Raw genomic sequence first — 14,722 nt, 5'->3', positions numbered from 1 at the left:
GCCCCAGGGTCGGACGGGGCCTTGGGGGTCACGTGAGCACCCGCTGCTCCACAGGGGTCCCTGGCAAAGGAGGGAGCCACAGCCGAGGGCCTTGTCCCCGTCTGAGCCTCTTCCCTCAGCTTAGAATAGAGCTCCCGGACCCCGACCCCGACCCTGACCCTGACCCTGACCCCGACCCTGACCCTGACCCTGACCCCGACCCTGACCCTGACCCTGACCCCGATCCTGACCCTGACCCTGACCCTGACCCTGACCCTGACCCCGACCCCGATCCTGACCCCGATCCTGACCCTGACCCTGACCCCGACCCCGACCCTGACCCTGACCCCGACCCTGACCCTGACCTCGATCCTGACCCTGACCCTGACCCCTGACCCCGACCCTGACCCTGACCCTGACCCTGACCCCGATCCTGACCCTGACCCCGACCCTGATCCCGCTGGAGGCCTGGAGCCCCAAGGTCATCTCAGGGACACGGCGGGGTCCCACCCCGCTCTCCTGCCAGGGGCCAGCGGGACGAAGGGGGGAGCTGAGGGCCGGAGGCAGGAGACGGCCTTCCGGTCCGGTTAGGGAAGGGATTTGTCATCTTAATGACGCCATCTTTCTTCCTGGCTCCCGTCTGCGGCCGCGGGCAGGGCCAGCTGCCGCCCTGAAGGAGGGGGTGCCGGTGCGGGGGGGGGGGGTGTCCTGGGACCAGAGGCCCGGGCGCTGGGGTTCGAGGGGCGTCGCACCTGCCCCCCCACGGGATCCCATCCGTCATGCTGTCCCCGGGCCCCACGGGGCTGGAAGCGTCAGGGGAAACTGAGGCCTGGGGAGGCTCTGGACCCAGACTGCCCCGTGTGAGCCCGGGCGAGGCTCCGGAGTCCGTGTCCTCGTCTGTAAACGGGCACAGCCGCGCCCTGCCCCAGAGGAGGGGAGGACCCGCAGGTGTCTGGGCCTCAGAGGGAAGGGGACGGTGAGGGATGCTCCCCCGGCTGGAGGGCGAGAGGGGTGTGGGGGGTGGGAGTCGGGGGCTGAGTGATGACCAGGCACCTGGTGATTATAGCTCTGCTGTCCGGACCAGCTGGGGGGGGATGGGGGACGGACAGCTTGCCCCAGGCTCTCTCCCAGCCTCTCCCGCTGCCCCGCTGTTTGCTAGGCCGTGGTGGTCGCTGGCTCTCTCCCCCTCCTCCTCCTCCCCCTCCTCCTCCTCCCCCTCCCCCTCCTCCTCCTCCTCCCCCTCCTCCTCCCCTTCCCCTCCTCCCCCTCCTCCTCCTTCTCCTCCTCCCCCTCCTCTCCTCCTCCTCCTCCCCCTCCTCCCCCTCTTTTTTCTCCTCCCCCTCCCCCTCCCCGTCCTCCTCCTTCTCCTCCTTCTCCTCCTCCCCCTCCTCCCCCTCCTCCTCCTCCTCCCCCTCCTCCCCCTCCTCCCCCTCCTCCCCTCCTCCCCCTCCTCCCCCTCCTCCTCCTCCTCCCCTTCCTCCTCCTCCTCCCCCTCCTCCCCCTCCTCCTCCCCCTCCCCCTCCTTCCCCTCCTCCCCCTCCTCCTCCCCCTCCTCCCCCTCCTCCCCCTCCTCCCCCTCCTCCCCCTCCTTCCCCCTCCTCCTCCCCTCCTCCCCCTCCTCCCCCTCCTTCCCCTCCTCCTCCCCCTCCCCCTCCTTCCCCTCCTCCCCCTCCTCCTCCCCCTCCTCCCCCTCCTCCCCCTCCTCCTCCTCCCCCTCCTCCTCCCCCTCCTCCCCCTCCTCCCCCTCCTCCTCCTCCCCCTCCACCCCCTCCTTCTCCCCCTCCTCCTCTTCCTCCCCCTCCCCCTCCTCCTCTTCCTCCTCCTCCTCCTCCCCCTCCTCCTCCTCCTCTCTAATTATAAGAGCAAATGCCTTCGGAGCCAGTGTCACCTGAGCCGCACACGGCCTGGGAGGGAAGAGCCTCCGGGCCCTTTAAGATCCTCGTCCCACAGGATGAGCCGGAGGCTCACTCGGCACTCAGAGCCGGTGCGGAGCCCTGCCCTGTGCCAGGCGCCGTGCTGGGCACGGGGGGGGGGGGTTCAGGCAGAAGGTGCCGGCCACTGCTCGCCCCGGGCACGCTGAGGGGACAGGTGGCCGGACTGAGTGTGTGGATGAGACCGCGCGGGCAGTCCTCGCTGGGGGGGCTCCCGGTGACTGTGGTTCGGGACCAGGCTCAGACTGGGCACGGGAAGGGCTGTCTCACTCCCTCATCGCAGGCAGACACCGGGGACCCCGTTTCCCACGTCGAGCCCTGGAGCCAGAGCGGGGACTTGCTGGGGGAAGAGGTGAGGCCCAGACCCGCCCCACAGCGTCCGCTCTCTCTCCTCCGCAGGGTCCCTCGGCCCCGCCCCGCGATCCGTTCAGCGAGGACCTGCCACGTGGGGGGCACGTGAGTGAATGAGCACGTGTCCCCCACGTGCACCAAGCCAATCCCCATCCCCTGTTCGTCCTCAGGGACCTCCTCTCCCAGAACCTGGCTCTGCCCCTGGACAGGCTCCCTGACACCCGTGGTGCCGAGCCCCCCGGGGCCCAGGGCCACCCCGGTGACCTAAGGGCGGGCCCGCCGGGACCCGGGCTGGTGTGGCCGTGGGCAGCGTGGCCCCCGGGCCCGCGGGGGATGAGGAGGCGGACCAGGCGTGCCCGCCAACGCGCATCGCTGTCGCTGGCATTGCCATCCTCCCGGGGCCTGGCCAGGGCACTGCTCGGGGGCTGCTGAGGCCCCGACCCCAGCGGACAGGGTCCGGGCAGGGGTGAGGGGCGAGGGGGGCCGGCCCTCCGGAGCCAGGCCGCGGTCTGGGCTGGGCCTGCCGACCTGACCATCGGAGCGGGGCGGCTCTGATGGAGTGGGCAGCCGCGGGCGGGCACTGATTGCACGTCTGGGTGGCCGCCTCCGGCTGGTGAATGTCGCGGAGAGCAGCCTGGCACCTGGCAGGGACCCAGGCGTGGGCCGGCTGCCGAGGCCGGGACGCCCGTGGGATGCTGATGCCGGCCCCAGCCTCCGCCCTCTAGCCAGACCCCCGTCCGGCACCCCCTCCTGCTGTCAGCCCACAAGGGCCCGAACCCCGGTGCCGGGAGGGTCCCCCGTGGCTCCCTCCTGCCCCCTTTTCATGCCGGCAGGCTGGGGGCCGGGGGCTGGGGGCTCAGGGTGGTCTGAGAGGAGCCAGCTGCCCGGGTGCGAGAGGGGGAGGGAGAGCCACGGGAGAGCCACTCGGGCCATGACCATCCTGGCCTCGCCGAGCCGCTGCCTCTGCTCCCCCAGTGATGCTGTGTACCCCCAGTGGCAGGCCCGTTTCTTTCCTTTCCTTTTCTTTTTTAAAATATATTTTATTGATTTTTTTACAGAGAGGAAGGGAGAGGGATGGAGAGCTAGAAACATCGATGAGAGAGAAGCATCAATCAGCTGCCTCTTGCACACCTCGCAACGGGGATGGATGTGCCCGCAACCAAGGTTCATGCCCCTGACCGGAATCGAACCTGGGACCCTTCAGTCCGCAGGCCGACGCTCTATCCACTGAGCCACACCGGTTCTGGTGGCAGGCCCGTTTCACCAACGCTCCCTGCAGCAGGCGCCGGCTCTGAACCTGGCACCTGCCATCCCATTCGCCCCACCAGGACCCTGCGGTCAGCGGGAACTGGTCCGTCATGGGGGAGAGGAATGGGAGGGTGGAGAGGCCAAGCCCCCTCCCCTGCACCCCTCGTTTCTGCCTGGCCCCTCACCCCCAGGAGATGGGACCTGGGCCCTGCTGTCTGCCCTGCACCCCCCTCCCCTGTGTCCTGGGGGGGACCAGGAGGTGGGGGTTCAGGGAGGGGGAGGTTCCCTGCTCACCTTGGCTCTCAGCCCCCTCAGCTCCTGAGCCGTGGAGGCCGGAGGGAGGGAGGGAGGGAGGGAGGGGGGCTCGTGTCCAATCCAGGCCTGGACTTTGGGGGGGGGGGAGCCGGGCCCCAGAAAGACTAGCGGGAAGCGGTGGAGGGCCTGGGCCGGGGCCCTGCGCTTGGTCTCCCCTGCCTTCGCTGGCTCCCCATCTAGACCCTGGGTCTCCGGACATGAGACCTAAAAACCCCCACCCGCCCCGATCAACGTTTCCCAAGGTGCACGGAGGAGCTACTGCCCTACGGGAGGCGAGGCGGCCGAGACAGTCCTGGTGCCCGAGGGTCAGGGCCCATGTTTGCGGGACAGACATGGGGCGGCCCCTGAGCCAGGCCCGCCTGCCGCACTGTGACCTCCACATGGCGGCTTCCGGCCCGCCAGCCCCGAGGAGCATCCCTGAGTGACCTGCCTCTCCGGGCCCTTCCCTGCCTCAGGGGGCCACGTCCCCACCCCCACCCCCGCCCCCGCCCCCCACGGCTGCCTTCCTGGGCCTCTCCACCCGGCGCCCGGCATGGCTGGCCTCCGCGGACCTCCACCCACAGGGGCCCTGAGTTTGGCTGGGATGGAGGCCGTCCCGGACCCTGGAGGCCTCTCGGAGTTGGGGGGCAGCACACAAGCCAGCCTCATGGGGAGATTGCTCCCCCACCTGGAAGCTGCCCCCCTTCTCTGCATTTCTGGGACCTTCCTTCTTGGGTTGGGGAGGCCAGGCATCCCCAGCTGCTCCTCCCCCGCCTTCCCCAGGAAAGCCGAGGAGGAGGAGGAGGAGGAGGAGGAGGAGGAGGAGGAGGAGGAGGGGGAGGAGCCGTATTAATAAAAGGTGAGGACACTGCAACGCGTCTGCAGCGTGCTGCTCAGAATAGCAATGCGCCTTCTCTGCCAACGAACGCAGCTCCCCAGGTGTCAATGCAAATGCACTCCGGTCGGGATGAGAGGCTGCCTCCCTCCGCGGCTAATGGGGAGGACTTACTGATTCCGCCCGGAGCTGGGCTGGGAGGGCAGGCGGGGAGGGAGGTCCCCCTGGGTTCTAGGGCCCAGTTACTGTCCCCACAGGCCCAGCACCCATCCTCCAGCTCCAAGGAGGAGGCAGCGGGAAGCCCAGAGTGGCGATGCCCACCGCCCTTCCCATTAACGCAGGGGCTGGCACAGCCATCTCCACTCCCCAGCGTGTGCCAGCATGAGCCTGGCTGTCGGGACAGGGCACCCGGTGCCGGTCCAGTGTGTGCCTGTGGCCGCCCCACTGGGACGCTGGGCCAGCCAGTCCCCTCTTGGCTCCCCGGGCGGTGAGGCCGGTCAGAGGGCGCCTGGGAGACCAGCGGGAGGGATGCCAGTGGAGATGTGCCTCCGAGGGCGGCTGGGGCAGAAAGGGGCCTGAGTCCCTGCGGTCCCAGCCTGGCCCATCCGAGCGGAGGACGAGGACGCCGAAGCCCAGAGGGGAAGGGACGTGCTCCAGGCCACACAGCTGGGGCGGAGAGGTGGGGGGACCAGAATGCATGGGGGGGGGGGAGGCAGGTTCTGCCAGACCCAGGACCCCTCCCTCCCATGGGGTGGGGGTGGGGGGCCGTCTCCAGCCCAGGGTCCCTCTCAGCAGCCGATCCCAGAATCCTCTTTACTGACAATCCTGCAGCTGCAATCCGGGCCCTTGTTGATGGGGAGGGAGGGCAGGTGTGTGCTGGGGCCCAGGATGTCTGGGGCCTCGGCTGGGGACACAGGGAGACTTCAGGGAGATTGGGGGGGGGGGGGGGAGGCGGTCCCACTGGACCACTCCGCTGGCTGGCAGGAGTTTGACTCCTCTCTCTCAGGGCCTCCCGCACCCCCTCAGCCTTCTCCACGTTTGTTTTCTGACTTAATTCCTGCAGATCAAGGCTGCCCCTCCCCCGGAGGCAGGCGGGCAGGCGGGGAATTACATTATTTATATTGGAAACGGGCAGGGCTCCACGGGACTCCTTCCCGACGGTGGGGAGGAGAGAATGAGGTTGCCGGTGCCTCCCGGTGCCCGCCGGGGGCTCTGCTGGCCCAGGTGCTCTGGGCAGGGCTCCAGGGGCAGCGTCCGGGGCACCCGGCCCTCTCCCGCCCGGAGCCTCCAGTCCATTATCGACCGGAGCCGCGAGCGCTAATGTGACAACCCGGAGCCTCCTCCCCGCAGCCCAGAGGGGCGATCCATCACCTCCCGGCCGGGCAGCTGGCACTGGGCAAACACGCAGGACCAACAGGCCTGGCGGCTCGGCAAACTCCAGGCCCAGGTGGCAGGTGGGGCCTGCAGGTGGGCGGGGCCCCTCTGAGCCAGGCCCCCCTCTGGGTCACCCTGCTGTGTTCCCTGCACGCCCCCCATCCCGAGGAAGCACCCCGAAGAGCCACCCTCCTCAGACCCGGCATTCTGCACCCCCACAACACCCGAGAAAACCCCTCTTTTATTTATTTTGAAAAAAAAAATTTTTTTTTCTGGAACACATTAATGCCAGGAAAATCTTGTTAAAAAATCAGAGAAAGGAGGTGGATACTGGTTACATTTATACTTCAGTGCCAATGAGTTAGTGTTTTTTGTTTGTTTGTTTAATTTTATTGATAATGGTATCACATAATTGTCCTCACTGAATATATATATATATTTTTATTGATTTTGGAGAGGAAGGGAGAGGGAGAGAGGAAGAAAACGTCGATGACGAGAGAGAATCAGGGATCGGCGGCCTCCCTGCCCGCCCCACCCTGGGGATGGAGCCCGAAACCCCGTCATGTGCCCTTGACCGTAAGGAATGGAACCCCGGGACCCTTCAGTCCCCAGGCCAACGCCCTGTCCACTGAGCCACCCCAGCCAGGGCTGATCGCCCGTTAGATGAAGACACTGCTGGGCCCAAAGCTGAGGTGACTTGCCTGGGCTCCCCGGCCGGCAAGTGGCTGAGCCGGGCCTTGAACCCAGGGCTCTCGGGGCTCCACGGCAGGAAGGCCGTGTGGGCTCCTCAGCCCCCCCGCAGCGGGGTGTCCCCGCGCACGCTGCTTTTACCACTTTAAGTGACGCTGCCGCCTCTCCTCGCCCCCTTTGTCTCAGGAATCGAGTGGTTTTCGCACCTGCTCTTCGTGTGACCCTGACCCCGCCCCAGAGGTGCCCGCCGGCGTCCCGGGCGGCCCTCTTTCCAGACGGGAGCGCCGGAGGCTGCGGGAGCCGCGCCCGGCCCTGCAGGGAAGGGCTGGCACAGAGCGGGCGTGCGGCTCAGCGGACCGGCCCGCGGGTGCGGGATAAGGAGACGCCTCGGTTTCCTAGGCTCCCGGGCAGCCTGCCAGGAGCTGTTCTGGGGCGAGCATCCCGGGGAGACATGGGCATCGAGTGGAAACCGGGTGAGGACGCTGTGGAGTTCCTCTGAGTCAGCGCGGGTCCGCGCGTGTGAGTGTGTGAGTGTGTGTGTGTGTCTGCGTGCGTGTCTGGCCATGAGGCTGATGCCCGGCCCAGCTGCCTCCCTAGAATTGCTGTGAGCTAGGCCTCTCCCACCCCCTCTAATACGATTTTAAGTTGAAATAGACGAGATCCAAAGGCAGGCAAGCCCCTTGGGTGAGATCGCAAAGGGGCAGAAAGACAACTAGAAATGGCAAAGTGCACACAGCCTCTGTCGGTGGCGATTCTGGGCTCTTCCTTGAGTGGGTCAAGGCTTAAAGAAAGGCGAGGAGGCCCTGGCCGGTTTGGCTCAGTGGATACAGCGTCAGTCGGCCTGGAGACTGAAGGGTCCCAGGTTCGGTTCCCGACAAGGGCACGTACATTGGTTGCAGGCACATCCCCAATGGGGGGTGTGCGGGAGGCGGCTGGTCAATGTTTCTCTCTCATCGATGTTTCTGACTCTCTATCCCTCTCTCTTCCTCTCTATAAAAAAACCAATAAAATATATTTATTTTTAAATGGCCTAATTGGTTACTAGTTCTATACGCTTACAATTACACAATATTGTTGTTCACCAGTTTGATAAAGTTATTTTACTTCAAACATGATCTTTCCAAATACATACACACTGTGAACCCCAGCTCAAGCTCTTGGGAAGGTGTGTGCCTGTTGGCGGTGGCTCTCCTCAGAGGAGCCCTGACGTGCATGCGTGGGGCCTGGGACAGGGGCATCCTACAGCCGTCCTGGCCGCCATGAAGGACTGTCATTGATTACAAAGCGCTGCAGCACGCAGTTAGCTGCCAACCTGAATCGCCAACGTGTGGCCCGGTGACAGCGGCTGGGCCTCGTCCACTCTGCAGACAGAGCCAGCCCCAGCGGCTCTGCGAGCGCCACCCCCACCCCCACCCCCACCCCCACCCCCACCCCCGCTCCAGGGCTCGGAGGGGAACCCGGAAGCAGGGTCTGGAGCTGAGGACGGTGGTGGGTGTGGAGAGGAAACACAGCCCAGGGAAGGCGGTCCCTCTCCCACAGAGACTGGGCTGAGCTGAAGCCCTGGGCAGGCAGGGAGGGCGGAGGCCCCGATTCTTCAAAACCCGAGAGGCGCCCGGCCGCCTGGCTCAGTGGCTGAGCATCGACCCAGGAGCCAGGAGGTCAGGGTTCGATTCCCATTAGGGCACCTGCACGGGGTGCGGGCTCCATCCCCAGGGTGGGGCGTGCAGGAGGCAGCCGATCCATGATTCTCTCTCATCCCTGATGCTTCTCTCTCCCTCTCCCTCCCTCTGAAATCAATAAAAACATATTAAACAGACAAACAAACAAAAACCCAAGAGGCGTCACCGAGCCCGGGGGTCTGGCCACCGCCCTGGGCCTGAGCAGCCAGCAAAGGGAGGAAGCCCGAGACAAACGTGAGGCAGCTTAGAATTTTTATTAAAACAATCATTTAAATTAGTCTCCCAAACACAGAAGAGTCTTCCGGGGTCTGGCGTCTGTGAAAAGGGGTGGGCTTCCCCTCGGCCTGGTCCAGGGCAGTGAGGCTCCAGCCCCAGGGGCGAGCAGCACAGCGTCACGCCCATGGTCATCGGCCTCCGGGCTTGCCGTTTGATTTGGGAGAGAGAGAGAGAGAGAGGCCTGCCCCCCAGACCACAAAACACAGCCACCGAAGGAGTGCCACGTGTGCCCCGGGCGCTGTCCAGCCGGGCCTGGCGGGCGGGAATAATGGAGCCGTGGCGGGTGAGGCCTCGGGGCACCGGTGGGCTGCGTGGCACAGCGGGGTGGCGGCCCGGTCACCAGGCCGGGCCTGCTCTCCGTGGGAGTCGGGCTCCTTCCTGGGGGCGCCCAGCCCCGCTCTCCGCCCGCTCCTTCCCCGGGGGCTCTGGCTTTCCCGCGGCCGCCACCCCTCCGCCCGGCCGTCTGCGAGGGGCCCACCAGCTCGCCCCGAGGACGGCCCGGGCGCTCCTGGCCCAGCTGCTCCCCGAGCCACAGCCCAGACACCGGCCCGGCTCCCCGGGGGCCGCAGGGCTGGGCCCGGCCCAGGCTTCGGACAGTGATAAAAGCCTGGTGTCTTTATGGACCTCCGTCCTGCTCTGTGCCCCGCCACGTGGAGGGATGAGGTCACGGGTGAGGAGGGCAGGGACTCCTGGGAAGGCAGGGGCGGGGGCGTGGAGGGATGAGGTCACAGGTGAGGAGGGCAGGGACTCCTGGGAAGGCAGGGGCGGGGGCTGAGCCGGAGGAGAGCCTCACGCAAGAGCCAGGCCTCCCCTCAGACGTGCGCGGACGCCGAGTCCCACCCGGTGTCCTGAGGGCGGTAAGACGGGGGCTGGCTTCCTGGGGCAGGGGGCCGAGAAGGTGGCATCCAGCCGGGGGCACTGTGGGGCCGGCCTGACTGTGGGGAGCAGGCTGGGCGGGCTGCCCGGTGTCTCAGATGCCACGGGCGTGTGGGAGACCACGGGGCCCGCGGCCGCTAGCAGATGCCTGTGCCCTGGCCAAGGCTGCCACCTGCTCTGCCCAACAGCCCCCGGGAGGGCCCGCCCGCCCCGTGGGTCACAGCAGCAGCAGCAGCACCAAGGGATGGAGAAACGAAAGGGCACAAAAGTGGCCCCAAACCAGGGAGCCAGGTAGGCCCGGGTGGTCTGTGCCCGCTGCCAGCCTGTGCGGGTGGTCAGTGCCGGCTCGCCCTGGCGGAGCACAGGGACCCCGAAGGGCCCACAGGGGAAGAGGAAATAAAGGGCCCGGGCACAGCGATGGGCTGGGAGGGACCTGCTGGCAGGCTGGGCCAGCGGAGCTCAGAGTCTGGGCCACTGAGCAGTGTGCGGGGCCTCCGAGCCTTCTGGGGGACCCCAGTCATGGCGGGGCACCCGGTGTCGGCCAGAGCGTGGAAGGGGCTGAGGCCAAAGGGGGTGAAAAGGACCCGAGCCCCCGCCTGCCCCTGGGACCTGGTTTGGGAGGGCAGAGGAGGCAGCGGGTGGAGTGTATGGGGCAGGTTCCCACACCGAGTCTTCCCCAGGCACGGTGGCCGTGCCCCCCTCCCCTGGCAGCCAGGGCGCCGCCTCGCAGGGCGGCTGAGGACCCATCACTCGGCTCGTCCTGGCTGTGGGCAAGCCGGGGCAGGCCGCTCCTCGGCGGGAGGAGAGGAGCGTTCTGGAAAGCGGGGAGGGGGGGGGGGAGGCAGCAGCCTCCTGGCCTCCAGGGGCCTGCGCACCTCACGCCCTTCACCCACTTCCCAGCAGGGCCGGGCCGGGCCGGGCAGCACGGGCAGGGACCCCTCCCCCCTCCCCCCTCCCCCTCCCCCCGGGGCCCCTGATGCAGGAATTGGGGTCACACACACTGAGACCAGGAAAGACATTCAAAGACTTAGGGGGGCGAACCGGCCCCGTGGGAGGGACCCCCGCAGGTCACAGTCCAGGCCATTGCACACGAGACAGGGGAGGAGGCCCCAGCCCGGCTCCGGCTCCGGGCGGCTCCGGCTCCGGCTCCGGGCGGCTCCAGCTCCGGGCGGCTCTGGCTCCGGGCGGCTCCGGCTCCGGGCGGCAGGCCGTGGGCTGGGCCGGGAGCAGCGGCAGAGGCGGCGGCGGCAGTGGATCCCGGGGCGCGGGCCCCTACAGCTCCTCGAAGAAGGCCACGCGGGACTTGGCGCTCTGCAGGGTGAGCTGCAAGGAAGCAGAGGAGACGCTGAGGGGGCGAGGCCCCTGCACCTGGGGGAGCCGGCTGCCTGCGGGGGGGGGGGGGGGGGGGGCCCCGAGGCGGCGGGAGGGGACGGGAAGGGGGTTCAGACAGACATTCGAGGGGGGGCCAATCCCAGACACGGCTCCGGATGGGCCCCCAGAACCCGAACGAGGAGGTGACATGGGAGGACATGCCAGGGGGTGGCGGGGGGTGGAAGCATGCCAGCGGAACATGTCAGCCGCGTCGCCTTTCCGGAGGGCAGGGGTCCCCGTCCCCGAGTCTCCGGGCCCTGCGGGTGCCGCCTGCCCGGGTGCCAGGCTGGGGCTCCTCCCCACACCCCGGGGGACCCGCTGGGCGAGGGGACGGCCTCAGGCCAGAGGAGCGGGAGCTTGTCCCTCCCGCTCCCGGCTCCCAGAGCAGGCTCGCCCGGACCGGGCAGCGGAGGGTCCACAGCCTGGACGGGGCTGGTTTGCCCTGTGCTCCGCCTGGACACTCTGAGCGCCTCCCCCGGAGAAACTGCAGCTGGCGACGCCCTGCGCTGCTGAACCCGGGCTCCCTGACTCTGTGGCTGTGGACCACGTCCCAGGATCTCCCCCCAAACAGGAGCATCAGGCCCCGGGCCCTGCTCAGACCGTGTGGAGTAGCTGGGGAACGTGTGGAGTAGCTGGGGATTGCTGGGAACCGCTCAGCACCGTGCCCGGCGCTCAGCAGAGCTCAACAGCTGTTATCACTGACAGCAGCGTCACGTTCCCCGCCCCCCTTCCCCCAGCTCTGGCTCCTCTCCCTCCTGGGGGAGCAGGGCAGGGGCAGGGCGAGTGGGTGCCCCCAGAGGCCTGGCCGCCTCCCAGGCCGCGTGCCCACGTGTACGACGCTGGCTCCAAGAATTCCTGGATCCTCTCCCCAGGCTGCGCGCGGCCGGCCCCGCGAGGTGCCAGGGGAGGGTTGGCAGGCCTGGCCGCAGCAGATGCCAGGGACTTGCATGTGTTCGCTGGGTGCCAAGCCCTCTTCGGGGGAGGGGAGGGGGGCAGGTGCCAGGCCGCACCCCACACGCACGGCAGTGGCTCAGCCTCCCTCTTAACCTGCAGGAGCAGAAGCTGTCCCCGAGCCCGGCTGGTGTGGCTCAGTGGTTGAGCGTCAGCCTATGAAGCAGGAGGTCACAGTTTTGATTCCCGGTCAGGCACATGCCCGGGCTGTGGGCTCCATCCCCAGTGGGGGGAAGAGCAGAGGGGCGTGCAGGAGGCAGCTGGTCAATGGTTCTCTCTCTTCACTGATGATTCTCTCTCTCCCCCTCCCTTCCTCTCTGAGACCAATTTAACAGAAAAAGAAGTGGTGGCTCAGCCCGAGGAGGCCCGGAGCGAAGTCAGGTCCTTGGGCCGCAGACACCCGGGCTCGGAGAGCGGAGCGCAGCCTTCCGCCGGCTCCAGGCTGGCAGGGTCCCGGCAGGCCACGGCAAGGGCGCCGGCGTGGCTGCTGTCGCCGCGGGTCCTGGGAGCCGCCCGCCTCTGCCCACGGGAGACCTGGCTGCCGGCCACGGCAAGGGCACCGGCCCTGCCCCGACCGCACGGTTCCACCAGGAACCGCTATCGGAGGGAATGACTGCAGGAGCCGCCCGCCCGCCCGCTGCCCCCGGAGCCTTTCCCGCCCCGGCCTCGGCGGGGCTGCTTCCCCTCCTTTATCTTGGCCGTGAACATGGCCTCCTCCCGGGCCGGCTGCAGGGGAGGGAGGGAGGGAGGGAGGAGGGAGGGAGGGAGGAGGGAGGGAGGGAGGGAGACGGGCGGTGGAGGGTCAGCAGGGAGGCGGCTCTGGTCCAGGGGGGGACACGGAGGCCCAGGGCAGGCAGGTTTGCCGAGTGCCCCCCCTCCCTCGGGCACAGCGGGCAGCGTCTGCCAGCTCAGCCTCTGCCTCCCTGGGCCCGCTCTCCTCACCCCTGGGATCCTTCCCCCCTGCTCTTTCCAGAAAGCTCGCTGAGTGTCACATACGCAGGCAGGAGGCCCCGTGAGAGAAGGGAGAGGCTCGGCGGGAATGGCACTCAGCCAGCTCCCGTAAAGGAAGCGTTCCCTGCGGCTCATTTAAAATATTGATTTCAGAGGGGGAGGGGGAGGGAGAGAGAGTTAACAGCATCAAGGAAGAGAGAGAATCATTGATCAGCTGCCTCCAGCAGGCTCCCTATTGGGGATCATCAAGCCTGCAGCCTGGGCAGGTGCCCATGGCCGGAATCGAACCCGGGACCCTTCAGTCCACAGGCCGATGGTCTACCCACTGAGCCAAACCGGCCAGGGCCCTGTGGCCTTCTTTACAATCACGGGAACTGGCTGACGGCGTTCCGCTCTGCCCGCCAGCCCTCGCGCTGTAAGGAACACGAGCCCACATCCGTGGTGGGTATTGATTTTGGAGAGAAAGGTAGAGGGAGAGAGAGAAACACCAATGATGAGAGAGAATCACAGATCGGCTGCCTCCTGCACGCCCCACACTGGGGACGGAGCCCGCAACCCGGGCCTGTGCCCTGAGCGGGGACCAGTGTGACCTCCAGGTTCAGAGGTCGACGCTCAGCCGCGGAGCCACGCTGGAGCCCGCGTCCTCTGAGGACAAGTGAGTGGCCCCCCGGCCACGCTGCCCGGCCACGCTGCCCTCGTCACTCCAGCTCTGTGGGCAGCGATACACCCCGGGCCCGGCCGCCCCTCCCTGGCGCAGGGAGGAACGCGCCGTCCCCGCAGACGCCGGGCCGCCCGCCGTCTCCTCCATCTGATTGAAGAGGCCGCGTGTGGAACGCGGGAGGAATTAAGTTCTCTCTCGACTGAGCCGCTGCTCACGTCTGTCACTCGTCCGATTCCCTCCCGAGGGGGCACCTTCTCCTCCGGCCCCGCTGCACGGCGGCGCGGCCTGGTGGTACCGACGGGGGCTCCATCCACCCGCCAGGCGGGGCCTTCCTTCCCGCCCGGGACCCACAGAGTCAGCGCACCTCCTACTCGGCTCCCCACCACGCGGGCACGCCCCCCGACTCTGAGCAAGTCCACCTTCGGGGGACAATGTGTCTCCTTAAAAAGGAGGCTGGGCTCTGGCCAATGTGGCTCAGTGGATGGAGCGTCGGGCCTGCGGGTGGAAGGGTCCCGGGTTCCATTCTGAACAAGGGCAGGAAGCTGCGTTGCAGGTTCCCCTGGCCCTGGTCGGGGTGCCATGCAGGAGGCGACCCATCCAAGTGTCTCTCCCACATCGATGTTTCTCTGGCTCTCCCTCGCCTTTCCACTCTCTTTACAAATCAATGGGAAAACGTCCTCGGGTGAGGATAAAGAAAAAGGAGGAGGAGGAGGAGGAGGAGGAGGAGGAGGGGGAGGCCGGCTCCTCTGAACCCGAGGAGGAGCCTGGTACCCGGCAGGTTCTCCATGACACCGGCCGCAGGAAATGCGCAGATGCACCGGCTCCTGCTCCCTGGGATCGAGGGCCCGCACTGGCCGCTCCTGAGACAGAAGCGCAGGCCCACCTGTCCCGCCCGGCTCCCCTCTCCCCGCAGCTGCAAGGCTCCTCCAGCATCAGCCCCTGGAGTGGCCCTGCCGGGAGGACACGGGGGGGGGGGAGGTAGGCTGCCTGATTAGGAACGAATTACACTCTCATCAGCACACACACGGGGGTTCACAGGCCGCATGGTGATAAGTGGCTCTTTAGGCAAAGGGGGGGCGGCGTGGGGGGGGGCAGGACACAGAGCCATTTGGGCTAGCAGTGACGAGAGAGAGAGAGAGAGAGAGAGAGAGAGAGAGAGAGAGAGAGAGAGAGAGAGAGAGAGAGAGAGGGAGAGAGGGGAAGCGCCACCATTAAGCCAGGAGAACAAACTCATCAGGATTCCTCCAACTAGTCT

The 14,722-nt window shown here is 67.3% G+C and overlaps 1 protein-coding gene across 4 annotated transcripts in view; it reads right to left on the bottom strand.

The window, feature by feature from the left end:
* Positions 1–8,615: 8,615 nt before the first annotated feature.
* NF2 (NF2, moesin-ezrin-radixin like (MERLIN) tumor suppressor) overlaps positions 8,616–14,722 on the bottom strand; it is a 47,298-nt gene continuing 41,191 nt past the window's right edge. For 3 of the 4 annotated variants that reach the window (XM_045585688.1, XM_036449479.2, XM_036449478.2), the window contains one exon: positions 8,616–10,856. Coding sequence is in view for 1 of the 4 variants with exons in the window: in XM_036449478.2 (XP_036305371.1) it covers positions 10,806–10,856 (51 nt within the window). In the remaining 3 variants the exon portion in view is untranslated. The remainder of the gene's footprint in view (positions 10,857–14,722) is intronic. The other variant, XR_006742392.1, reaches the window with a different exon arrangement.

This window comes from Pipistrellus kuhlii, unplaced genomic scaffold (genome assembly GCF_014108245.1).
Source record: "Pipistrellus kuhlii isolate mPipKuh1 unplaced genomic scaffold, mPipKuh1.p scaffold_m20_p_20, whole genome shotgun sequence".
Classification (NCBI taxonomy): domain Eukaryota; kingdom Metazoa; phylum Chordata; class Mammalia; order Chiroptera; family Vespertilionidae; genus Pipistrellus; species Pipistrellus kuhlii.
Note: the sequence above shows the minus strand (reverse complement) of the source record. Positions and strands in the feature narration are given on the sequence as shown.